At 46.5% G+C, this 26,039-nt stretch overlaps 2 protein-coding genes, 2 non-coding genes and 1 pseudogene across 4 annotated transcripts in view; 3 read left to right on the top strand and 2 right to left on the bottom strand.

Moving 5' to 3' along the window:
- Nucleotides 1–3,793: 3,793 nt before the first annotated feature.
- On the bottom strand, nucleotides 3,794–4,863 carry LOC119385956 (uncharacterized; annotated as a pseudogene).
- A 5,184-nt stretch (nucleotides 4,864–10,047) lies between these two features.
- Nucleotides 10,048–22,606, top strand: LOC119387426 (uncharacterized). The gene is made up of 3 exons (XM_037654818.2): nucleotides 10,048–10,646; nucleotides 11,410–11,709; nucleotides 21,389–22,606. The coding sequence occupies exons 1-3, from the start codon at nucleotides 10,092–10,094 to the stop codon at nucleotides 21,779–21,781; spliced, it is 1,248 nt and encodes a 415-aa protein (XP_037510746.2). The 5' UTR covers nucleotides 10,048–10,091; the 3' UTR covers nucleotides 21,782–22,606.
- Trnae-cuc (transfer RNA glutamic acid (anticodon CUC)) lies at nucleotides 16,031–16,102 on the top strand. The gene has a single exon. It is a non-coding gene; the product is annotated as a tRNA-Glu (tRNA).
- On the top strand, nucleotides 16,109–16,180 carry Trnaq-cug (transfer RNA glutamine (anticodon CUG)). Its single transcript has one exon. It is a non-coding gene; the product is annotated as a tRNA-Gln (tRNA).
- Nucleotides 22,607–23,990: 1,384 nt separating the features above from the next.
- The window catches only part of LOC119387427 (serine/threonine-protein kinase ATR), a 90,267-nt gene continuing 88,218 nt past the window's right edge, over nucleotides 23,991–26,039 (bottom strand). The window contains exon 62 of the mRNA XM_037654820.2: nucleotides 23,991–24,600. Within this exon, the coding sequence (XP_037510748.1) occupies nucleotides 24,541–24,600 (60 nt within the window). The 3' untranslated portion in view covers nucleotides 23,991–24,540. The remainder of the gene's footprint in view (nucleotides 24,601–26,039) is intronic.

Genomic DNA, 26,039 nt, shown 5'->3' on the forward strand with positions numbered 1-26,039 from the left:
TCAAGCGTCCTCCAAGCTTTCTTTTTACAGCGAAAGCTGTAATGAGATCATTTCAACGGCAGTTTTTGGCGCCGTAGTTGTCCGCCGCCGCCGCCGGTGTCCGTAACCACTATCGCTCGAAATAAGAAAAAAAAAACGAAATGAGAAAAAATTTCCACGATGGAACGGGGTTCGAACCTGGGCCCTCTGCGTGGGAGCCCAGTGTTGTACCTGAGAGCCATGCCGGTTTTTTTTTTTTCTTTCATGGTATTTATTCAACATAGGATAGCACTTGAAAGCAATTGAATACAAAGAACTAATATGTTGATTATGCTCTTATCGCAACACAATGACGAACAGAAGGCACTACAGAATTCGCAATCACCTCAAGTAACTGATTTTCCAATTGCATGCTAGAACAGCGGTAAGGATAAACACCTCACCAATGCCGTATACCATTCTGGTTGATATTCCAGTTGCTCGTAGACATCTCTTAGCTGAGTGACCAACCTAATGAATTGGGCTGTTGAGGAAACTATCGGCTCTGCGTTTCTCTGCAACATGCGCGTCTTCCACAGGCTATGCATTCCAATGAGAAGAAACATGTCGAATGGTATGTCATTACAACCCGCTGGCAAGAGATATCGCACGGAATGGGAATTTAGCACAAAGTCTTTTCGAAGAGTTCGTTGGAGCACATCCCAAAATAACATTGCATCTCTGCAGCCTATAAAACAATGTTCAATTGTTTCTGGCACATCACACGGAGGACAATCTACGGACGACACAAAAATGTCTCTTGAACGGAGCCAAGTCTTCACAGGCAAGGTATCTGAATGTAATTTAAAAAAGAATGTTTTTGTCGATGGTGTCAGCGGCATTTTACGTACTCGATCTAGGACATCATGCCCTGGCAGTCCCAAGTATTTTGCACGATATAGTGGTGGCGGAAAGAGCATCGTTATTAAATCTCTGTAAAGATGTTTGCGGGATACACAGCACAAATATTCATTTGAAAACCTATATTCATTTGAAAACCTAACTGTTACAAAACGAACAGATAAATAAACTTCTCGCATAAATCCCCACAGACATGGTCGTGGAGAAGAATCAGATGAAACTACTAGATCAGGCAGCACATTTACCAGATTTACCTGCAAGAATGCTCGAATAATAGGGTGAGAAACGTCGCGGAAAAAGAAGTAGCGAGATACAATTTGCCACACGTACAGATGTACTAGACCTAGCGCACCTGCACTAACTGGTCTGAATAGATTGTCTCGTCTCATGGATTCATATGTTGATGACCATATAAATGTTGCAAATTTACGGTGAAAGCTCTGAATATGCGATCTAGCACAATGCAGCACTTGTAGTACGTAGAAAAGTTTTGTAGGCCAAAAACTTGTTGCACGTTTCCGCTTTACCGAAAATTGAAAGGTTATGTGGTATAAAAGATTTAGCATAACGCTCAAGGCCTGCCACCCTATCTTTCCAGTAGTGTGAGCTTGACTTGTGTGCACTTAGTGGAACACCAAGATATTTTGGTGGCACTACAGACCACTCAATACCGGCAAACTGATCAGGTGTAGATCCCCATGACCCAAACCACAAACCTGAACTCTTAGAATAGTTCACCTCTGCTCCTGAGCTAGACGCTACCAAATTGTTCTACTACATCAACAATCCTTTCAATGCTGGGTTTGTCAGTACAAAAAAAAGGCAATGTCATCTGCATATGCTAAAACTTTAACTTCATTCTCTAGCAGTCTGAAGCCTTGAATATTGTGTGAATAATACGCAAGCACAACGGTTCTAAGTATAGAGAAAAAGGAGCGGCGACATAGGACATCCCTGCCTAACAGAGGATCTGACAGATATAGGCTGCGAGAGATGACCGTTCACTATTAGGCGGGTAGAACAATTATTATAACAAAGTTTCACTCCTTTTAACAATGTTGAGCCGACATTAGCGTGCTGTAAAAGGGAAAACAGAAACGAATGAGAAACACGGTCAAATGCTTTTGCGAGGTCAACTTGCAGTAATGCGAGTTGGTCGAAAGAATTTGAGCAAAAATCTAGAATAGTTCGAGCGGTGTGGATGTTAGTCTGTATAGAACGGCCTTTCAGTCCACATGTTTGATGGGGTCCAACAACAATCGACATTACAAACTGCAACCTGTTAGCTAAAATCTTGGCAAAAATGTTATAGTCTACGTTACATAACGTAATGGACCTGTAGCCATCAGCATGACGTAATTTTTCTTTATCAGTACTTTTTGGAATCAAAATTGTGTGACTTTTGGTGAAAGACTGCGGAAGAGCCTCGATCTCTAACGCCTCTGTGAAAATTCTCATTAGAATGGGACATAGACGTCCCTTAAATGCCTTATAAAATTCACCCGATATTCCATCAGGACCTGGTGTTTTCGATAAAGGTATTTGCTCGATGGCAAGTTCGAGCTCTTTCTGAGTAACAGGACTGCTTACAAGTGAACAATCTTTCATCTAATGGCTTAATGAGGGACATGAACTGATCGAGAAGTTGATCATTTTGAGGCTAGCATCAATGTTCGGTAGTTATTTTCAAATTCTGCCATGATATCATCTGCATTGGTCACCAAAGTACCATTAGAGTATACTTCCCATATCGTTTTTGACATTGCGTGACGGTGCTCGTCGAGCAGAGCCTGACGGGTTGGTTTCTCGGAATTTAGAGCTCGATTATTTCGCGAGCGAATACGCGCACCTCTGTAGCGTTCTGCATTAAAATTTTGAAGTTCACATTTGATACTAGCAATTTCTTCAACACACGAACCAGGTGCTTCACACTCTATCTCATAAAGGCTTCTGAGGCTATTCTCTAGCATCTTTTCTTCGTTTCTCTTATAGAACGACTTTACAGAACTTTGTTCTATATAGCGCGCACCTTTTGCTTGAACAACTCCCAAGCAGCAAATAAAGGTAAATCAGCGTTAAAGCAAGTGGTCATAGTACTACACACCTCAGCAGTAAATTCTTTGTCGCTTAAAAGGTTGGAATTAAATTTCCAAAGAGCCCAGCGAGGACGGAACGTCACATTGGAATTTTTACCTAGTTGAGCAATGACGATGCAATGGTCTGAAAACGATACCGGTTCAGTAACACATGACCACCCACAAGAAAGAATGGTTGAAGAGATGTAAATTCTATCGAGACGTGCATGAGAAAGTCCTTGAATGTGCGTGTACGAACAACTCCCTCTGTGTGAGGCTCCAATATCCACAAGTCCAGCAATTTCAGTAATCTCAGCCAACACCTCACCGCTCTTGTCCCTGCGAGAACTGTGCCCTACACGGTCATTATCATCACAAACACAATTAAAGTCGCCCATAAGCACTGTCTCTCTACCACAATCTATAGCAGGGGGGCCATACTTTCAAAGAAAGCAACGCGTCTACCTATGTCATTAGAGGCGTAAATATTCACCAAACGCCATGCAACACCTTGGAGCACAAAATCACAACATATAAATCAGTATCAACCTGATAGCTGAAGGCGGAATAAGGGAGATTATTCTTAAGTAACAAAAGACAACCTGCCGACAAACCCACAGAATGTAACACACATATGTTATAATCATGCTGAAAGAGCCGGGCCCTTTCAGTCTCGTCATCACTCTCAAGCTTTGTCTCCTGAACTGCGACAAAGTCGAAACGCTTGCCTGTAAGCAGCCGACGAAGTTGCAATTGTTTCTGCCGAGACCTAAGCCCTCGTAAATTTAAGGTGGCGAAGGTGAGCTGCATGGACGCCATGATGACTACACACCGCTTTTCTATTCCAAGCTGTCAGGGGGCGTGGAGGGTGAGAAAGAAACTTCCCTTGCACTGCCGCCAGGCCGTCTGCACCTTGATTGTCGATGCTTTTCTTTGTGTTTAGATGGTCGCCGACCACGTGATTGCTTTGGTACATTGATGTCGTTTTCCTCAGAGGACACAGATGTGTAGGAGGCGCGGCGTTTGGGAACTGTTGTGTCTATCTTGGTGGACACCTCAACAGCAGGTACGGGAGCATTACCTTGGCTCTGTCGCTGGTGAGGAGCACTGCTCGTAGCGACGACAGGATCTGCCGTGACGCCCGTGTTTTTGGCTGACTTGACATCCAGAGACGCCATATCAGCACGTAGTGGCTCCGCCTCACTCCGACACGCAGTTGCCTCGCATCTCTCGGACACGGAGGTGTTCTCGGAGAACGTAACACTGGTTGCTGACGCGTCTGCTGGTACCGACGTATTCATTGTGCTTATGTCCACAGCGTTAACTGTTGGAAGGTCACCTTTCGCATCAATGACCTCTGTAACATCCATTATGTGCTCTTTAACGGCATCCTCTTGAGGCCGGGTTCGGTGCCTTAGCTTATCGGCATAAGACAGTATACACACTCATCCGCAGAATGTCCAAAACGGCGACAGTTCTCACAACGAGGCGTCCGACAATGCCGACGTATGTGACCAACTCTGTTGCAACGTAGGCACAGAGGTGGTCTCCCAGGAATCAATAGAAGACTCTGTACGCCGCAGACAGTAAGCACATGTGGAATTTCCGCAACAGTGACTCCATCGGCTAACGAGAGCACAACATCACGGTTAAGGGTCTTCATGTCCTCCATGTCTGCTACACGCCAACTTTCTCTACTTACTGAAGTCACTTTTCCGAAAGGTTGAAGTGCTTCACGTATATAGAAGTCTTCCAATCGTTCTGGAAGCCACAGCAGCTTCATCTTGACCTCTGCTGGCTCCGGGTCTATGACGATACAGCGGCGGTTTTTAACCATCACTTCACTGAGTGCAACGAGTTTGGTCTTTGCTGACTCCGACTTGCAGGTGACCATCCAGACATGCGACATCTGGAACTGTCCAATTGAACTTATCTCCTTCAGGTCAATAGCATTCCGTAGGGCGTCTCTAAAGTCTTGAACTCGATAGGGGCGGCCGGCTAGGTCAGCGTGGAGAAATACAGAGTCGGCGACGAGCTTACCGGTTGGCAGACGCGGAAGTATACGGTGCGGTACTCATTACTACTGGCAGTAGCCTGAGCAGTACCTCGGCTAGAAGCCGATGATTCCATTGGTGCGGAGAACATCAGATGATGATGATGATGATGACCTCTCACTAGTGGCGCTTACCCATGGAGAACATCAAAAACACGACCGTTTGGAACGTCGTCTTTGTCTTTGTCTTGCAAGGCAGTTCCAAGCACCGACAGAGCCATGCCGGTGCTTGGAACTGCCTTGCAAGAAGACGCTATACAGGCTTCATGTCAAGAAGGAACCACATTAACATAACAATAATAATAATATCTGGGGTTTTACGTCCCGAAGCCACGATATGATTATGAGAGACGCCGTAGTGGAGGGCTCCGGAAATTTCGACCATCTGGTGTTCTTTAACGTGCACCTAAATCTAAGTACACGGGCCTCTACCATTTCGCCTCCATCGAAATGCGACCGCCGCGGCCGGGATCGAACCCGCGACCCCACATTAACATAGCGTGGTAGAAGAGTACAATAAGCACCAAGCGTCGCACAACGCGAATTCTGTAACTAGGCGTCACACAATGCGAATTGCGCAACGAGTGGGCTGTTGGATGCTTCCAACCCATTACAAGGGGCTCTGCAATAATTCTTCATTGTCATCAGGCACAACACCAACAAAGTGCGCATAATGCCTTACATGTTCTTAGCGGGTACCACGGCTCTCCGTTGAATGAAAAAAAATGGCATAGTGGCTGTTTCCCTACTTCACAGAAATTATGATGAGTTATAGCGTAGTGGGTTCCTCGCAAGTGCACTTGCATTGGTTGCCTAGGAAGCCCATAAGCCCATCATCCATTTCCTCAGGGTCTCAATAAATTTCTTCCCTCCTCTCTCTGTCTCTCTTTTTTCACGTCAACGTATGTTACATTGCATGGAGAGTGAAATAGCGACCGGGCGTCACCTAATGCGAATTACGTAACTGGTGGGCCGTTTAAAGCTTCCAACCAATTACAAAGGACTGAGCCACAATTCTTCATCGTCATCAGTCGTCACGTAAACAAAGTGCACATAATGCCTTACATATGTGTAGCTGGAACCTCGCTTCTGCGCACAATGATGAATAATGGCGTTGTAGGTGGTTCCCAACTTCACAATGATTTATAGCGTAGTGGGTACCTTGCTAGTGTACTTGTATTAGTAGCCCCAAGAGAGTTTACAACGGGCTCTAGAAATGCCGCTCTTCCAGCTTTCGCTGTGACTGTGCTGTGCTTTCCGCGCAGGCTTGGCGTTTTTTCGCTTTCCCTCTATTTCTTTCTCGCTCCTTCTATATTTCTTTCGCTTTCTTCCCGTTCTTTCTCTCTCTCTGTTTATCGCTTCATCTTTCTATCTGTTTTTTTTTCTCTCTCTCTCTTTCTTTCTCTCTCTGTTTATGCTTTTCCGTCTTCTCATATTTTTATGTCTTTATTCCCTTTATTTCTCTCCATTTTCACTCCATCTTTCCTTCTATCTCTTTCTCTCTCTCTCTTTCACGTGTTCGTTTTAGAGTTTTAGCAGGGTTACGGAAATACGGTACGCAAATACGGTAAGGAAGTACGGTAGCGTTCCTCCTTTCCCGCTCGTTGTGCTTTTGCCGCTCCCCGTTCCAGTGACAATGCGTACCCCAGACGACAGGTGTCTCGTTAATAATGCGTAGGCTGACGGGCAACAATGAGGCGTGACAACCCCACAGTAATTTTTGAAAAAGCCTTTGTGATGTTGGAGTGCCTTCACCGGCAAACGGTCGCGACCTGGAAAGGAGGAGCGGTACCGTCATACTAAAATCCTTTTTACCTAAGTACCGACAACTGCCTCCTCAGCCGGCCCTCTCTCAAGCGAGTTGGCGTCTGCCGCCATTTTCTTCCGCGAACGCGGCGCGCCTTTCTCGTATACCGTCAAATTAGTGAGCGGGCGACGCGTTTTACCAGGTGCTGGAAAAGCGTTAGGAAGAACATGGTTACCGAAAACGAGCGTTAAATCAATGGTTGTCGGTACTTAAGAAAGCAGAGGGAAAAATCTCTTCATACGTCAGCGTATCTGCGTACCGTATTTCCGTATCTAGCTAAAACATATCCACCTGAGGAGTTTTGCACGACGGAGCACACGGGCCCTTCAACACTATTCAACACCCCCCCCCCCCCAACTTTTTACTTGCGGGTTGCGTAGACTGAAGTATGGGCAGATGAGTGCAGCAAGAGCGGCAGCGGTAGGGTCACGCTGTCCGAAGTTATTCGTTCTAGAAAATACAAAAAAAGAGAAGCCTACCCTCAATTCAATTTTCGTCAGGTCACATGACCCCATTTACTCTCGCCCTGTGACGTTTATGAGCGCCCCAATAAAATGAGCTGAAAACTCCTACGTATGGGAAGCTTGCACATCATTGTTGCTTGTAGACCGCGTTGCCATAGTAACAAACATGGTGCCTGACTTGTCAGAATTTCAGCGGGCGCTGCTGCTTTGAAGCGAGGCTTTGTGTTCTTTTCACATTCCATATCGTTGTTCCATATCTCCCTCCTCTCATCATGAGAAGGGAACTTGTGGAATGACAAGGGCGGTGAATCACGGTTGGTTTGTTCGGTGAGGTGCCCGACGACCTACGAGGGTGCAGCGACATCAATTCAACGAAGAAGGGGATTACTTTCACCGGTTCAGCAACAACCAAGAGCCTACCACACGTGCTGAAAGAGGCAGCTGGCAAACTTACAAAAGAGAAGAGGGAAGAGAGAGAAGCCTTTCATATGGACATCTGACCCGCGCAAGGAAAAAGATTCAGATGCGAAATGGCAGCCAGCGCCTCTGTCGTGCTTTGTAGTTGTAGTGATCTGTTTTTTCTTGCGATGGCGTATATTTGGGGATCAATGAAGAAGCACAGAAAAAAAACGAAACCCAATAGTAATATTAATTTCGATGCCACGGCGCGATCGTTTCTAACGTTACGTTTATCCAATCATAGGCCTGCGCTCTTCTCCGTCATTTCCGCCCGCAATAGTTCTGGCGAGCGCCACTACGCGCTGATGCGGTCGGCAGAGGATGTAGTGATAGTAGTGACTTTCTTGCTTGATTAAAATACTAAATCATTTGATATCGGTGCTTATACCTATGCTAGAATTATTCCCAGCTATCAATCTACGCAAAGCAGAAATAAAAAATAGGTGCTTCAAAAGTATTGGCAGTGGCGTAAATCCAGTTAAATCGCAAGGGGGGACACACATCTTGCCATGGCGGCCATATTGCTTTTATCTTTATTTATATAAAATTTTAAATCATGCTTTGAAATAATTTTTTTTTAAAAAACGAGCATGAGTTCCCAGCTCATGTAACTGCATTGTTCTACTGAGTCTTCTCCGAAAGCGCTCAAGCGGCAGTTGCGATTTCAATAGTCTCACACAGCTGAAGGATATTGACCACAGGCGTACACACACTACAATATAAACAGACATTAACTAAAAAAAGTTGATTGTACCAAGGAGGTAAACCTCCTTGGATTGTACTACACTTAACTCTCAAGCAATTCAAATATATGGCGTTTGAAAGACAAATCTCAAGGGGGGACAATGCAAGGGGTGTCCCCCCCAGCCTGAACACAAGGGGGGTCCGGACCCCTCTGATCTCCCCGGGATTTACGCCAGTGGTTGGAGGGCCCCTTCAAACATCTTCACTGTAAAGTGAGTGAAGGGAGCGCGTGCCGGTTTACGATTATGATAGTTTCTTTTTTTTTTTTACGACGGACCACAAGTTATGCCTCGCCCCTTATTTGCCACGTGCGCGTGTTCATTTTCGCATATGTGCCACGTATGCATAGTTAACAATCGAATGCTACGAAAAAAAAAAGGGGGGGGGGGGCGATTAAAGTTGTCGTTACTTCCAGTATCATCAAATAAATGAACAAAGCAAATGAATCCGAAAGAGTGAGCTGGAGCTGTATAACAGGTGTGGCATAAATTATGTCCGATGACGGACATAACTCATAGACATGTCCGTCACCTACGCAATAACTAACGGACAAAGTTTATACGCCTCATATCAATAAAATTCACGCGACTTAGCAGAATGGTACTACTTGTTGTGCAAGTCGGTACATGGCTTGACAATGTAATTCGGTGCAGTTTAATGATATAACTTTAGAAAAAGGGAGAAGACAGAAAAAGCACCAGTTTTAGTTCCAAGCTTTCTCTTCTCTTTTTTGCTGAAGTCTTTACGCTGCGCCAATTTAGTGTTTATTATACAATATGTTGCAACGCACAGAGCACAAGCTAAACTAAGTCGCATATATAAAGTAACAACAAATATATTATCGTTTTCACAGTAAAGGAAGTATGATACCATTTTGCAAAACAAACCATCGCGAATCGTCAAAATTCGTTCGCAACTCTTGCCCTTGCATAAAAGCTCTTTTTAAGGGCACCGGTGCAAGATACGGCGGCTGTTGCCCTGAGGGATAGGCGACATTAGGACAAGGTCTGGAAAGTGAGCCGCGGCAGATGGAACAACAAACACGGCCGTCAGTTCACGGTGACCGGAAGCTGGCCGAGGAAACGGACGGGCTGCAGACCATCGGTGCGGCGGTACTCTCGGCCAGCTTGTTCTAACGGTGACCTGGTGCGGCGTATGCGCTGCTCAGTATAAATAAACAAGCGGAAATGGCTGCAGACGAGACGAGAGGGTCAGTGTGTAAAGACGCAGCTATACACGCGGAAGGACATGAGATGGCGATTGAGTACCGCGGATGGGCAAGGGCACGAGCTCCTGAAAGCCCATCCAAAGGCTCCACCGCAATCGTGGGCCCGCGCGACTCACAGAACATGCGAAAAAATGAGAGACGCATTAAATAACGCAGTGTTTGCTTCCTGGAGAAGCAATAACAAGGGTGCTGCATGCAAGACCGCTTGGAGGGAGAGGGTGTGACTTCGACGCAACAACTGCCGAAATCTAAGCCGGCCTTGGCAGCAGTCCACTACTGTAATCTCCAGCGGGGGCTGCCCCGAGCATCGCATGAACGCGCGCCGTCTCTTCTATCAGCTGTAGCGCTTAGCTTTGCTAGCTGGCGCATCTTCCAACCGAAGATGGCGGCACCACGGAAAGTCGTCGCTCGCGCAGCTCCGTTAATCGCCGCGCTGTTGGTACACGCCTGCTGGCAGCCGGTCGAGTCTGTTTCGCTGGAGCGGTACCTACAGGACCCGCTTCCGGTACCCGACTTCAACATATCCACTCGCTCGTCCCTGGTAACAGTACGCGGTCGCTTCTGGGACCTGCAGCTGCACGGGCTGTCGGCGACCCGGCTAGAACGGGCCACGGCCAACCTGACCGGACAGACGGTGGAACTTGCCACGCGCACCGATCTGGTCTCGCTGCGCGGTCAGTACGTGCTGAGCGGGGACTTCGCCTTCGTCTCGCTGCACGGCAACGGCACCTTCTGGATGAACGCCGCCAATGCGGTGGCGACGGCTCGCGCAGAGCTGGAGCGAGGACCCCACGGGGGACCTTGGGTGCGAACGGTGAGCGCCAAGCTGGAAGTGGACGACATCAACCTGCACATGGAGAACCTGATGGGCGGCGGCCGCTGGTCGACATTCAGCAACTCGTTGCTCAACCAGATCAGCGGCACGGTCTTCAAGCAGGTGCGTGCGTCAAGGAGTGCGACTTTCAAATGTTTACGTAATGCCAGCGGATATACAAAATATGGCCACATGAGTTCTTGAGAAGATGCACAAATATAACTCAAATTAGATCAATTGTACCTGCCACACCATTGAAATGCGGGTCGCTACCGAAATGGTAAACTCGCATATCTCGCGTCAGTATAAATTCGTATGTCCGTGCATCCGCCCAACGATAATCATCAGCCAGTTCATCTCGAGGACAGGTTATCTTTCTTTTTTTTACCTTTCGTATTCTACGCATATTTATATGCTGTGCATGAGCTCAGTGTTTAAGTGCAGTGACCGCATTCTCTCGCATATTACTCTTCAACAACACGGCGAACTGGATTTCCAGTTTTCTTGCTTCGCTTTAGGCATTCGCTATCTGACTAAAAAACGTGCAGTGCGGTGGAAACTAGAGTTTCTTGCAGTAACAACGATAGAACAAAGTCATAAGTACATTCATAACCGCACGCACGTCACTAGTATAACGGGATAAGAGAGAGAGTGAGAGAATTATTAACGCATGCACTTAGAGGAGTGCAGCATAGCCCTATCAAACAATTTGAAATCGAGAACAGCACGTCAGAACTTGACAATGTGAACTTTTTATTGCGCTAGTCAATTTCCAGCTCGAATTAATTTATAAACTTCCTTTATTTTGCCGAGCGTGTGGTCCGCACTTCAGCGTGTGTCTGTCTGTCCGTTCTAGTAACGTTGGTCTGTCCCTGGTTGTTTGCAGGCCGAGCAGTCTCTGCGAGGCGAGATCGAGGAGAACGTGCGGCGGCGCGTGAACGAGGAGCTGTCTCGTGTGCCGGTGAACCTGACGGCCGCTCGCTCCGAGCGGCTGGTGGACGCCCTGCTGGAGCGCACCGCCGAGCAGCTGCTGCTCGTCGACCCGTACTCGTTGCCGGACCAGGCGCGCTCCTTCGACCAGGACCTGCTCGTACTTCGCGCGCAGGGAGAGATGCGCCTCGTGGACGGCACGCTACACGGCCTGTCCACCATTCGACGCACGGGAGAGGTGCTCGCCTTCTACCAGGTATGTACATATGCGTGCCCAGGGTTCTCCGACAATAAGGGGGAGGGGGGCGAAGTTTTACCGCCTCCCTCTCCCCACCCACTCTTCCTGACCCCCTCCCACTAAGGGGCCCTTACGATCAGGTCAAATACCTCGAAAAGTTTCAGTCTTACATGTATATACATATACGCACATACGAACATACTCAAAGTATGCTTGAACCTCTCCTTCCGTCCCCCCCGAAAAAAATTTCTGGCTACGCCCCTAGCGGCTGCCCCCACTGTGCGCACGCCTATATGTATATAAAGGTTGGTTATATTAATAGTGACAGACGTGTACCGAGAGAAAGGGAATAATTCTAATTAATCTAGGTGGCGCGCGACTACTGACCCGCGTACCATGTAAGCACGCGGAGTTTGTCGCGTCTGGTCGGTCGGCATCTTGCCAAGGTGGGCCGGTCTTTCAGATTTTCTGCATAGGATTAAACAGGAGGTGGTGCTTGAGAGAGAAAAATATTGATGCTGATCTTGAAGACAGAGTACAATCCGCCGTCACGAATGGATGGTGGGGATTTCCGCACCCCATGCTCGCTTGCCGACAAACAGTATAGGTCATTCCATGCTTAACGTCCCGGACATTACGCTCGAACCTCTCAAATCTTGTTCTAAAAAATTTTGGCCAATCACTTTACAGAACTATTCGCCCTCCTACACAATTTTTGACGGAGCGAATTTTTTATTTGAAAGTTGCCGAGGTGGACGAAATCTAAAGGCTGCTGAAAAAATCTCTCATAAATACAATATACTACACGGAGCGCCTTAAATCTCAGCTAGTTGCTAGAAAAGGAACGGCGCTTTCTTCTTCGCTCCAATTGGCATTCGCTGTTCTCTTTTACGATATGCTTTTTGGTGAGGCACTAAGGCTATTCTGCGCCAATTTTGACAATTAAAAAAAAATCTACAATGTCTATAACCACCATATGCCTACATCCTATGCCCAGATAGTTGTCAGTAAGCATGGCAAAAAAGTACGGAAGTCGATGACCGAATAACTTTGAAGAGGAAGAGGCGCAAACATAGAAAAATGTGTGAAATGACTCATGTTCAGGCACATGCAGATTGGTGATGCGGTCCAACTAAAAATGCATGCTTGCACTCATTTGGAAGCATAAACAAAGGAGATTAATTTCAGAAAGTTTAGTCGGAATGATTTTAGTTTTAAGCGGTCAAAAATTTTTATGCTGAGCATCCGCCGCGTTCCTAGCGCGTCGGCCCGTAAGTTCGCTTCAGTGTGCCGCGCCTTTTTTTGGAACACCGGAAAGATTCGGTGGCTGTGCGGGTGGTAGGATTTGTGTTCTTTCACGTTTTGCACGCGTTCGTCAGCTTTCGGCAGAGCTGCCTACAAAGTTTCAGGTGGGTCGCTTAGAAATATGTTACAGAGGGCGATTCTTTTAGAACTCACCTATTTCATTCAGCTGTAGTTTTGTTACAAAGTACCCGATTTTAATGCAGTTTGTGGCACGGCATTCAGGAAGGATGAAAATTTAATGGCTCTTCCCGTGTTTTTGTTGTGGAAAGCAAAACAATAAAATAAAAAAAATAACGAAAGCCGGGGGATGGCTTGCGCATATAAAACGTTGTAAGGTTGTAAAAAAAAAAAAAAAACTTGTCATGCGGCACACTAAACGGGACTAGTAAAGGTTTGTAAAGGTTATTAAAGAGATCAATGTATATAATCACCTAGCCTACAGCAGGTGTTGAAAATGACAACCCTCCTGGCGTAGTCATAAGCGTGCACACTCACCGCTCCATGTTGGCTGCAACACTCTGCAATGTGTCGGCAGTGATGTTTTGCAATACCCCTAAAAATGTCGTCTTTTAATTCGCCCAGTGTCCTTGGCAAATCGGGATAGATACGACCTTTGAGAAAACCAACATATGAAAAAAACCTGAGGACGACAGATCTTGAGACCTCGAAGGCTTCTTGTATGGAATGTCGCGGTTTTCGTTATTTTTTTTTTCTGCCTTGCGCATTAAAAAAAAGAAATAAACGGATAGGCCGTTAAATCTTCACCTTCCACAATCTTCTGCCGTGAACCGAATTAAAATCGGAAAATTTGTAACAAAACTGCAGCCCAATGAAATAGGTCCGATCTAAATGAGTCACCCTGTATAATAAAAGCACATAACATACAGGGTTTTTTTTTTTTTTTTAGACAATGCAGGTTTTTTACAAAAATCGTATGATAGTATAAGGTTCCTGTCGTTTTCGCACACGAACTCCACGTCGAGGCGGAAATACTTTGCCGCAGTTAAAACGACATTGATGCGATTAATGAACAAACTCATTAATTAACTTTTTAATGATTTATTTCAGAGCAGGTGTTTATATTAGAAAGTTATAGTGCGTGCCAATTTATGGCATACCAACTTTTTAGAAATTACGAAAGTTGCACGTAATTAGAGATATTCGTCATCTAATGTCAAGGCCGATACCGAAACTGATTGCGCCCGGCCAGCGCCTCCTCTATCTCCCGGCGCGCAAAAAAAAAAAAAGAAAAACGCGGCCACTCGTTTACATCAGGCCGAAAGAACACGTGACAAGGAAGTGACGAAATTTAAGTGCGTGCCGATCGTATCTTTTCGTGAAAAGCGGCAAGTAATCTCAGCTGTGCTAGCGGATCGCCTTATACCTTTGCATGTAGTGTTTGGCGCTTATCTGTTTCGAGCTGTGTGCAAAAGAAAAAAAAAAAAAAACCGATATCAACCTTTTTTTTTTTAATATGCCTGTCCAGTATGGGATCTTCATGGTCAAACTCTAATCTATATAAACTTGAACGCATACAAAACCGCGCTGCACGCTTTGTCAGTGGCAGTTACAACTTTAACTCCAGTATCACCTGCATTAAAAGTAAATGGAAACTTCTTGAGCAGCGCAGAAAATTCTTGCGATTAAAGTTTTTCCATTCCATCTTTTGTGATGAAATTCGCATTAACAAAAGTTTGTACATGATGCGCCCATACTACGTGTCACACAGAAATGATCGCTCGAAAAAAACCCGTGAGATGTCAGCTGTCGTACCGGTGCCTTCGCTCATTCTTTTTTTTCCTTTCACTATTCGTGAATGGAATGAGCTGGATGCGTGTATTCTCGATCTTCCCGCTGATGCTTTTCATTCGTCACTACGAGATGTGTGCTTTTCGTGAATGCGCACGCACTGCTGCGCGAATGTATATGACTTTTTTGGACTGTACAACTGTGTGATTTTTTTTACCCCCCCCCCCGTACAATAATGCCCACTTGGGCGATGTAGGTTGTACTAATAAATAAATAAATAAATAAATAAATAAATAAACGCGTTCAGAATACGACGACCAGTGGATGCGACATGCGCACACTCATACATAAGTTGCTATATATTGTTGGAGTTTAGAGACGCCGTATAGTGGATGGCTCCGGGAATTTCGACCACCTGAGGTTTTTCTTTAACGTGCACCTAAATCTAAGTACACGGGCCTCAAGCATTTTCGCCTCCATCGAAAATGCCGCCGCCGCGGCCGGGATTCGATCCCGCGATCTTCGGGTCAACCGCGGCGGGTTACATAAGTTGCTGTTCACCCCCGAAGGTGATACAAATGGACATTAAAACAAAAAGAAAGGTAAAACTGGTGCACCTTCACGCTGTTATTCCGAGATCAAACGGAACAATCAAGCTCACATTCAAGGTCATGGAACAATTAATTTTTGGCTGATGTCGTGACCGTACGTGGCAGCCACGATGAAGTCCGCGCGTGTCTTTGTTATGGTGGAGTTGGAGACGCGGCCGGAACGCGACTGGCGTTTGTGAACAACCCACCTCTTTTTCCCTGCCCTCGCGCACGATTGTCAAATGCGTTCTGTCGTAACCTCCCTTTTCTCGTTCACGCAGCTTCTCATAGTGTTAGTACCCGAACATGGCGACCACGATGACGCCTGTAAACCGTGCAAACTCTCTATTAGGCGAAGCGAAGAATCGGCGGTCAGTCAGCAGAGGAATATTTGAACGCGTGAAAACAAACAAACGAAAAAAAAAAACAAACTAACAAGCAAACAAAGGAGATTGGATATGAACACCCTCAAAAACAATTAATAATAATAAGCGCATACCAGTCACGTCGGTCGTCTTCGTCCTCTAAGCAACCTCTCATTTTGTTCCGAACGCATGGGGTGCTCTACGCGATAGTAATTTCTTTCTTGCGATTTTTTTGTTTCTTATTTTTAAATTCGTGTCAGTGTGACATACATTGTGTTCCATGGGTATAACGGCGCCAGCTTTAGCCCCTATGAGCGAACGCCTCCCATCTCCGGCGTGGTCTAGTGGCTAGGATACCTGGCTCTCACCCAGGAGGCCCGGGTTCGATTCCCGGCGTCGGAAGTGTGTGGTCTCATGGTGTAACGGTTAGCACTCTGGACTCTGAATCCAGCGATCCGAGTTCAAATCTCGGTGAGACCTTTTTTTTTTTTGAACGTGGTAATATATACGAATTAAATTTTATTGTTCGTTTTTCTTTCAATGAACCATGCATTCATGGACACGCCCCGCCCCTTTCTTTTCTTCCCCCCTGCCCCCCCCCCCTTTTTTTTACGCGTAATGCTAATTGAATGCGAGCTTTGGTTTATTATTCTTATTATGCGGCAGGGCTACCAGGATGACAACTGAATGAAGCAGGGGAAATTAGAGGAAAAGATCGAAAAGCGATCGGCGACGATGTCACAATTAAGCAACTCGATATAGTAACAGTAGGACCGCTATACAGTCGTCGAACGAATCGAACCTTCTTCATAGCGAACACTGAAAGAATCTTGGGCATCTCTTGAAAACAGGACGGGATGACGTCACTCTCCCCTCTTGTCACGTCACGTGTTGGATGGACATGCGTCACTCAGGGGCGGGGACGGCGCACGTGCTTTCCTCTCCCTTCTCCTAAACTTCTGTGTACCATACGATGGAAGGAAAGAATACTTTTGAGAGAGAGAAAGAAATTGTCGACGGCGGAGTCGCCCGAGGTGGACGGCACCGCCGTGGCCGACGTTTATAGATCAAATATTATTATTGACGGGATATACTGTGCTCTTAGCTAGACCACATTCTTCAAGTTAATAAACGCACTAGAATTGCTGCAATGATACATATGTACGTCAGTTTTCGTGGTATTCGTGACACGCTTGCCAACCGCAAAAAAAAAAAAGGCGAATACCTCGAGTATATTGAAACAGCGATGTTTGATTCAATCTACAAAATTTAGTACCATTAAATTTCTACGCGTTTTATAGATGTTATGTAACCCCGGGTTTTCTACGTTTCAAATTCGTATGTTTCGAGCATGCAGCATTGCTCAACTAGTGTGGTCTCGATGCAACGGAGATGGGAAGGCGCAGGGCAAAGCGAGCACCTTATCACTGCACAAAACGGATGCCTGCGAAGCGTGCGCAGGTCTTTTTTTAAGTTCGTGAGTAAACTAAAGTACGTGTCCTCTGTGAAGTAACTAGAGTAAAGGGCAAGTACAGTGTTTGCGCAATTCTGATTCGGGCATGCGCAAACGTTGTAGCAAAATCCTGCGCGCTAACTGCGATAAATTAAACGATGCGCTAAGACACCCGCCCAATGAACCGAATACGAAACCTCTTTCGCTAGACTCCGCCCGCCTCCTCCCTGCTCACCTCCACTCAGACTTAAAAAAAAAAAAGAAAAAAAAGTGAGAGAGAATTACGCCACTTGCGTGTCAGTGGTATGTGGCATTTCGCTGACGCGCACGTCGCGGACTTTTCGCGGTGAAGTAAATATTTACTGACCTTTCGAATAATTAATTTGGTCTGCATATAACGCGAAACGTAACAGTATAAGGCTCTTGTTTAGGCTATAGTTGATGCATTCTCGAACACATAGCAGGGCTGCCCGAAAAAGGCACGGACAGGACAGGCGCAATCGGTTGTGCCAGTATCCGCGTAAAAACGGAAAATTTAGGCTTTTCTTTCATGGCAAAGTGTTGATGGAGTAGCGCGAGCTACAACACAAGGACACGCGTTTGTCTTCGTATCTTGGTGTGTCTGTCCTCGCTACTATCACACCGTGATGCAACTATCGCATTCTGCCGCCCTCACTGCAAGCTCCTTTTTCCTGGCATAGACGACGAACGGGGAAGGAGAAAGGATCCGTGGGGTGGCTGGCCTTTCCATAACTCCAACGTCCCGTGGCGGAAACCAAGCGATGCGAGCCGTACTTGTCATCTTTTGTCGGCGCAGCAAAGGGCAGGCTTTAGAAATAATAAAAAAAAAAGCGCACTTCGAACTTCCTGTCTGCAACTACTCGCACTCGGTTGCAAAATATCCTTGCAGGAAAGGCAACTTAGGTATTCGTAAAGATCTGGCGAAGTCAGATAAGAAGGTGATCCTGGTCACCGTTCTCGATTGTGATATTTTTAAGGCGAAAGCCTTAGATGCCTCATCAAACCCGAAAATTGACCGTCGCTGTCCAGCGGCGTCGGGGACGAGTAATGCAAAAAATCATCACGTGATAACGCCACCATATGACGCCACAATGACGTCATAGATCGCCATAATGACGTCATTGTAACGACACATGACGACGTCATCACAGGACATCGCCCTTGGTCAAAGGTATGCAGATCACGGAGGCAGTGCAAAATCAGGTGAGGATCGAGTCTCCGATCCAGAAAGCTTCCGGAGGATGGCAGGGCAGAATCAGTACATCTAGAGTTACTGTATATGCTACCTTTAGTAAAGGTAGCATATACAGTAACTCTAAATACATCGACTGAGAAGGAAAAGAACGTGGCTTTCGCCTTCGAGTCTTCTTAGGTGAATGCATAACTGTGAGTTTGAGGAAATTTGCTCCAGTCGCAGGTATTGAACCCGGAACAGTGATATTGACATTAGTGCTGTGAAAAAGAAATTATTTTGAAAAAAATATATACAAATTTCGGCCGCCGAAACCACCATTCCGCCAATTTGGCAATTTCTGAATTTTGAGTGTACTTAGCGAAAAAATAGTCCAGTTCTCGGTCACTGTACTTTTTAACAACAAAGAAGAAGTGAAATGCAACTTTATGACCGTTTTACTCCACTTTGCTGTGGAAGGAGTTTTGACACCAGCGGCGGTGGTCTAGTGGTTATAAAGCTCGACTGCTGACCCGAAGGTCGCAGGATCGAACCTCGTTGAGGCGGCCGCATTTCGATGGAGGCGAAATGCCCGTGTGCTTAGATTTAGGTGCATGCTAAAGAGCACCAGATGGTCCAAATTTCCGGAGCCCCATAATGATATCGTGGTTTTGGGAAAGAAAAATTGCAATTTTGAGAAAGAAAAATCACAAACGTGGTAAACGCCCCAAAATACCTGTAATTCAGGAATTTGTTGCTGTAAGCATGCAGGTTAAACTGAGGATAATAAAACTCGGTGGATATTGACTTTGGTACTTACGCTTTCTTTCGAGATAATTTCCGTGGCTTTGCCACGCACCGATATACTGTACTGTGCTGATAAGTGTGTGGTTTACCAAAAACGCCGAAGTATGGAAATGGTTTTTAAAAAAATGTCATTTTTATTTTATTAGCTCTCTGGTTAAAATCAAGTACGTCGTCTACCATTCTGCGTAAAAAAATTGCATTATCTGAGTGCAAGTTACAATTGCGTCAAAAGTGACCAACTCAGCCTAGCGGCCGCACCATTGCCTTCTTGCTGCAAATCGGATACAGGTTGTTGAAAAATAACTGCAGCTGAGATAGCCAAAGAAGCTGTTCAAAAAAAAAAAACGCGTTTACGTCACATGGTGCCGCAGCTACCGCAGCTCTCTATTGCGATCCGCCATAGACGTGCGCAGGGTTTCCCTTCAGGGGGTGGGGCGAAGGTTCATCGCGGCGCCACCCTCCCTATGAAGACAATGTATGGGGCAGACTGTGCGCCTCCCCCCCCCCCTTTTTAGGTGACTAGGGGAGCGCCCCCACCCCACCCCCTCCGTGCACACGCCTATGCGATCCGCCGTCTAGCAACCTTGAGGAGACTATCGTGGCAAAGGGCGCTTACATCACATCAGTGCCACCTCGATTGTTGGTGAACTCTGCGTAGTGAGCGATGGGAGACCTTGCTGTCCAGCCCCGCCCTGGCAGACCAGCTTTGGCTCGTTATACCAGGGTCCGGGCGGTGAGAGAAGCATGGATTCCCGTGAAGAAGGGACCACTACCATCTGCCACATGCGCCGAAAGCTCATTATTAAAGTTTTTGATTCATTGCACTGCGCGCGGCAACGGTGTATCACTCTGAAAAGTGAAAGCCGTTAATCGCCAGCAAGGTCCATATTATGCAACAAAAGCTCTGCCGGCAGTCTTGCATATCAGAGTTCACATTAGGTCAAACCAGACACGCCGTCGCCGTGCTGTCCCGAACAAAGCCCACGTGCGAGAAGAACGATAGAGCGGCCCGCGCGCTGCACGATGTGGGCGCGAGGATTGAGCCGGGGACATGATGTTGGCTTCCTGCGCTCTGTGTTTCCGGCTCGCCTAGTCGCGTATTCGGAATGGCGCCATTTGACACGAGGAGATCGGCACACTACCGACGCAAATTATTACACCACTGTTACAGTAAATTGTGACAGCGAGTGCTATGCGGCCATAGAAGAGATCTGTTCCATGTCTGGCAAGGGACAGGCGTGCGCAGGGTTCCCCATCAGAGGGCGCAAAGTTTCAATTCAGTTTCTCCCCCTCCACCTCCCCTCCCATTGGTCGAGCACAAGATACAGCATGCTTAACCATGGACCATGGATGAAAAAATTGGCCGCGTATCTGCGTGCTTCGTTGCAAACATAGGCATGCGCAGGCTTTCCTATCAGGGGTGGGGGCGAAGGTTCATCGCAGCTCCCCCCCCTCCTAGGTTATTAGAGGGGGTGGACGCCCCCCCCCCCCCCCCCCCCTGTGCGCACGCCTACGGCTGTAAATGTCATCGAAAGACGATAGTCTTCTGCCGGCCGTACTACACGAGTGCTGGTCTCATCCGCGGCCAACCGTGATGCTGATCCCAGGGCCACTGCCAGGTGGCAGCACCATATCGTCGGCAGAGGGCTTTTTCGTGCACAGCGGCGCATTTTCAGCGCAGCCTAAGAAACACTACGGTCTTTAGAATTACATATCTATGTATTTTCTAGTAAAGGAACACACCACCTAATACTTACGTATTGATGTTGCGCCTCAGACATGCGTGATATTTGCTTTTTGATCGACAAAGTTCATAAGTATGAACGCAGCTACCAGTTCAAGATGGCTGGGCGTTCAGCAAGTGCTTAAACTTTGGCCGGGTGGCTGAATCGCGTGACAGACAGACAGACCAAAATTTCTGCGTTCAAGTATCCCAAGAAAGACTCATCTTTAAAAATGAAAACGAGCGATGATGTGCTTCTCAAATTGTCCTGCTTTTGGTGCCTGCCTTTCCGGGAGTAAAGCTGGGAAGTAGAGTTCTTAGAATGCGACAAAACCTGCGCGGCCATAACACTGCTCTTTAAACAATGACGGGACAGGCCCGACTTAGAGTATGGAGCAGATTTGCCTCCTCCCCCGTGCGCACGCCTATGGCTAGAGAAATCTAAAAACTTTTTTGCCTTCCAGGCGCGATACTTGTGGCTGATTGTGACTCACAAGCACTATATACACGCAGGACGGCACGCTTCTGCTTGAGGCGGACGTGGGCTTCTCGAACCTGACGGGTCACTGGCGCTGGTGGGCGCAGCTGCTGGGCGCTGGCCCCTCGGGCGACGCCTCGCTCGGCGTGCAGGGCCTGTCGCTGCACCTGCGACTCGCGCTGCCCCTGCAAGAAGGGGGCAGCCCCACCGTGCTGGGACCCGTGCGGCTCGAGGCCCTCGAGCTGCGCGACATCGGCCAGGTGTGGCTCAACCTCGGCGGCCTGGGCACGTTTGACTTCTTGCTCGAGGCGCTCGTCAACCTCGTCACCAACGTGTTCAAGTGGTCGCTCGCCGAGGCCGCCCTCGAAGCTGTGGCCGTCGCCCTGAGGACGGAGATCGCCCAACTGCCACCCTTCGAGCTGCGCTAGAACGAGCACGTGCCGAGCGCAGGACTCGTGAAATACTCGAGACAGTTCCTAAACAGTGTCGTCTGGACAGCTGGGAATTTGTGTGCTCTTGAAGTGGCCAACACTTCTATCGCAATCCGCATTTCGCGTATTCTAGTGTATTCGTGCAGATAAGTTGGTCGGTCAGCTGATTGGATCCCGGCAGTGTGGCTAAATCCGCTCCGGGGTACAGGCCTCGAATTGGGCGGCATTAATTGTCAATGGAGATAGTACTGTCCTCTAAGCATGGCTTACGTCCACTTTGGTGGATTGGCCACCAGGGCTAGACAAAATGATTAGTGAACTGTGTTATTAATGAGAAATTGAGGATCAGCCGAAATAAATATACAGTAATATGCATACAGTCCAACCGCGATGTAACGAACACGGACATAACGAATTATCGGTTATAACGAGGCATGTGAAGAATAGTCCGGCCCCAAAAAACAGCGTGAGGAATATACGCTTATAACGAATTTTCGGATATAACGAAACCATTTCCGTGTCAGACGCGACTTTTACTGTACCAATTCAGTTTTTGGTAAGGAAACCATCTGAATTCAACTACGAACTTTCCAGCGGCTCTGCAGACATACCTATGTCAACTTACTAATGAGGACGCTTCCTAAGACGTAATATTAAAAAAATAAATGCTTCCAAATGGGACGCGTCTTTTTGTTCTCCTCCAGAACAATGGAGCGTACGAAAGGTGCCCATGAGCAGGCACAACTAACAAAAGAGGAAATGAGGAAACGTGGTATTCCTTAAAATTTATGATTCCCATTGTGTGGCAGGCAGGGGCGTAGCCAAGGGGGGGGTTGGGGGGGTTCAAACCCCCCCCCCCCCGAAATTTTTCAATTTTGCTTGCGTATATATACACGCGCACATACAAACGCACGCACAAACATACATAAAGTATGGTTGAACCCCCCCCGAAAAAAATTTCTGGCTACGCCCCTGGTGGCAGGCACGTGCCATTTGCGTCATTCATATTTGTGAGGTCCAGCACCAACATCACAACGCATAGTGTTGACATAGCACACTAAAGGGGCCCTGCAACACTTTTCGAAGTAACCACCGAATGGCTCCATTAAAGGAGTTTATTGCCTCACGAATTGACCGCCGCAACAATTTTTAGAATCTGTCAAGTACGAGCGGAGTTAAAGAGATTTGTTGCACGCTGTAATTGCTCTCTCTTTTCTCTTGCCCCGACAAGCGTGCTGGAAGCTAATCAGGGAGGGATTGCTCGAGGGAAAGAAGTTACGTCCCGCACCTTCATGACCTTGAGCACTTTTTCTTTGAACGCGCGGCTTACTTTTAGTGTGGTAGCAAGCGTGGGCGCGGGCACAAGGTGACCTTGTTAACTATGCAGCTAATGATGCTCATATCAGCCAATGACCTTGAAGTTGTGTATGTAGCAAGGTCATTTGGGTATATGGCATCATTTGTAAAAAGAAGAGGGAACGATTTCTAGCTGACTTTGAGAATTAATTGTAAATTCCAGGCCGCATGCTGCGCTATAATATTTGGCTCGCGTGTTTTCAGGAGCCTCGACTACCGATCGGCAGCGTTTTCTGACCTTGCTGAAAAAGTGTTGGAGCGTCCCTTTAAGGTGGAGCCCTCATTACTGTTTCTGATCTCTTTCAGGTCAGTCTGACGTGATTTGAGCCATTGTTTGGCATAGGCAGAGTTGTGGATGGTGGGGGTGGGGGTGTGTTCAAAATCCTTCAGCCCGCCTCCACAGTTTTTCAAAACCCACTGTATGTAGTATATACACCATAATAAAACATGTACAAATACGTAGTACATCGCATGGCATCAGGATTGGCTCACCAAGCCACCCCCTTTTGATTAGTACATTCCGGTATTGGTGTGCTTTACTCAGCCAGACAAGAAAGTGGGGAGGAGGTGCAAGAGTCAGATAAAGTTTTGCTTCAAATGCACTCATGCCTAGCATAAACAATGTTTGTAAACATAGAGTGGACACTGTTTACGTAAAGCCGTCTGTCACATTGGCTTGGTGTTGTTCAGGTAGGGCAACAAGTACAAGGCATTTCTTGGATAAACGTTTCATATACACCTATGAACATAGAATAAATTTTCTCTTGCCTTGCATAAACTTGAATTTATTGCCTGCGAGCAAGACAGTAGTATACTATGTTTGTCCGTTGAAAACACAGCGACTCGTGAGCAATGCTTCGTAAAATTTAATGGCCGTACCAACAGTAAAAAACACACTCAACAAAGAATAAAATTTGGATGGAACAACAAACGTCATCACTGTTTGTTCCCTTGGCTCTCAATAAATCAATTAACTCATAGCCCCTGAGCACAGAAATGCTGCTCTGTGTTGCAAAAATACATGTTACTGTACTTCTCATTGTGACACAATGCCTTAATGTAGGTTAATAAATACATTTGAGCTGCACAAAATGCTGCAGTCTAGTCAATGACACAGTACCTAGTGACCAACATAACGGATCACAAAATCAATCGAAGAACACGTGGTCAGGTAAGCTCACTGCTTGGGAACTGTGCAGGAATAAGGCAACTGCGATGGATAGATGAAATGAATTATGACTTAAAGTACAAGATGCTTTTTCATGCATGAAAAAAAAGGGATGCTGAGGAGTCTGCAGCCTTACTATACTAGTACATGTTACTATGTGCAGTGCTGAAAGAATGCCCAAGCTCTTCAGTGAAGAGATGCCACGTATACTAAACTTGCAGTGAGAAGACCATCAGAGGTAGGCACCCCAGCCAACATACATCTGGCACAGGTTGACCTCGCTAGTTGCCTCCTGCATCAGTAAAAAAAAAAGCAGTGCACAAATACACGAGGATGAATTCAAACAGTGGTTACTTTGAGCAGATGAAAACAAACAAAAGCCATCTGCAAGCCAGAGGAAGTGAAAAACCTGAACGAAGCCACACACGCAACTGCGCATTCTAATCCATTCTCGCCGTAATTACCATTGCATCGCTGCCGCTACATTGCAGGCTCACACAACACAGACACATAGCATAGTCATGCAACACCATCATGCAACCAATACCGATTTGCACATACCATATTTGTATGGATACAGCATTACACTCTTAACTTAAACATTGCATGAACTTTTTAGACCAGAAGTAAAAAAAAGGAAAACCAAGGGGACTATAAATCGAATTAGCATTTAAAAATACGAGAAGTATCCAGGAGCCAAAAAATAGTGTGTTGTAGGTAGCCTGTACTATATTTGACTACATGCTAACGAACAAAGTATGACAGCATGCTGCACCAAGGAACGAAATGTAAGTACGCCAGGATATACATTAATAAAAATTCGGCAGATCCCATGCCTTGTGGGAATCGGTTTCATGCGGAGCAGTCAGCAAGTAGTTCTATGTTGCATCTTTTGGCTTTGAGCCAAGCGTTACGAGGTGGATTTATGTGTTTTTGTAAGTGTAGCAGTTGTGTGAACATTGTGGGCTTACAAGGCACATCGACAACACTGGCGTTTAAAGGGTAACTTACGGTCTGACGTAACATCAGCACTCATGTTAGAGCCCATGCATTCGTATTATCGAAACGAAGTACACTTTACGGTGCGATGATGTAAATATCATACGTAACTTTTCTTAGCGCATTCCTCTGGTGTTGAGCAATGCTTGAATAAAGCTTGCTGAACCATAGGAATACAAATGTAATGCTTATTAGACTGCTATAAAAGCGGAGCCAACACTGGAACCACAGACATTAACCTGACATGACGCCTGTATCGTAGGAGTACATATGCAGTGTTAATTGCTTAGTTATAAAATTAGATAGCCAACACCACAACCACAATTGACGTTGCACCAACATTGCACCTGCATGGGGTGTTTTTCCAAAGCAGTTTCTAGACCTGGTGTGGCTCTGTGGTAGAATACCTGACTGCCACGCAGAATGCTTGGGTTCGATTCCTGCTGGGATCCTAAATTTTATTCTTTGCATTCGTTGGATCAACGCTGTCGATGTTGGTTTTTCTTAATGTTCTCGAATTTAAAGACCAATGTTTGTTCTTGCTGTTTCTGGGTAGATATAAACTGTCAATCACCTATGGCGCATACCCATACACCGTGGTTCCTGCGCGGCCCCTGGTAAACGGTTATGTGCCACACATGTCTTGAAAGGGTTCGACGAACCCGACAAGATTTTCATGTTATTCATGTCATGACGAGACATTCATCTTCATGAAAACCCCTTACCCTCCTG

This window comes from Rhipicephalus sanguineus, chromosome 3 (genome assembly GCF_013339695.2).
Source record: "Rhipicephalus sanguineus isolate Rsan-2018 chromosome 3, BIME_Rsan_1.4, whole genome shotgun sequence".
Taxonomy (NCBI): Eukaryota; Metazoa; Arthropoda; class Arachnida; order Ixodida; family Ixodidae; genus Rhipicephalus; species Rhipicephalus sanguineus.

Bases quoted from the DNA above. Each gene is read 5' to 3' on its own strand.
- LOC119387426 (XM_037654818.2), top strand. From the start codon at position 10,092: ATGGCGGCACCACGGAAAGTCGTCGCTCGCGCAGCTCCGTTAATCGCC. The intron at 10,647-11,409 runs GTGCGTGCGTCA...GGTTGTTTGCAG, and splicing joins GCGGCACGGTCTTCAAGCAG to GCCGAGCAGTCTCTGCGAGG. The intron at 11,710-21,388 runs GTATGTACATAT...ATATACACGCAG, and splicing joins AGGTGCTCGCCTTCTACCAG to GACGGCACGCTTCTGCTTGA.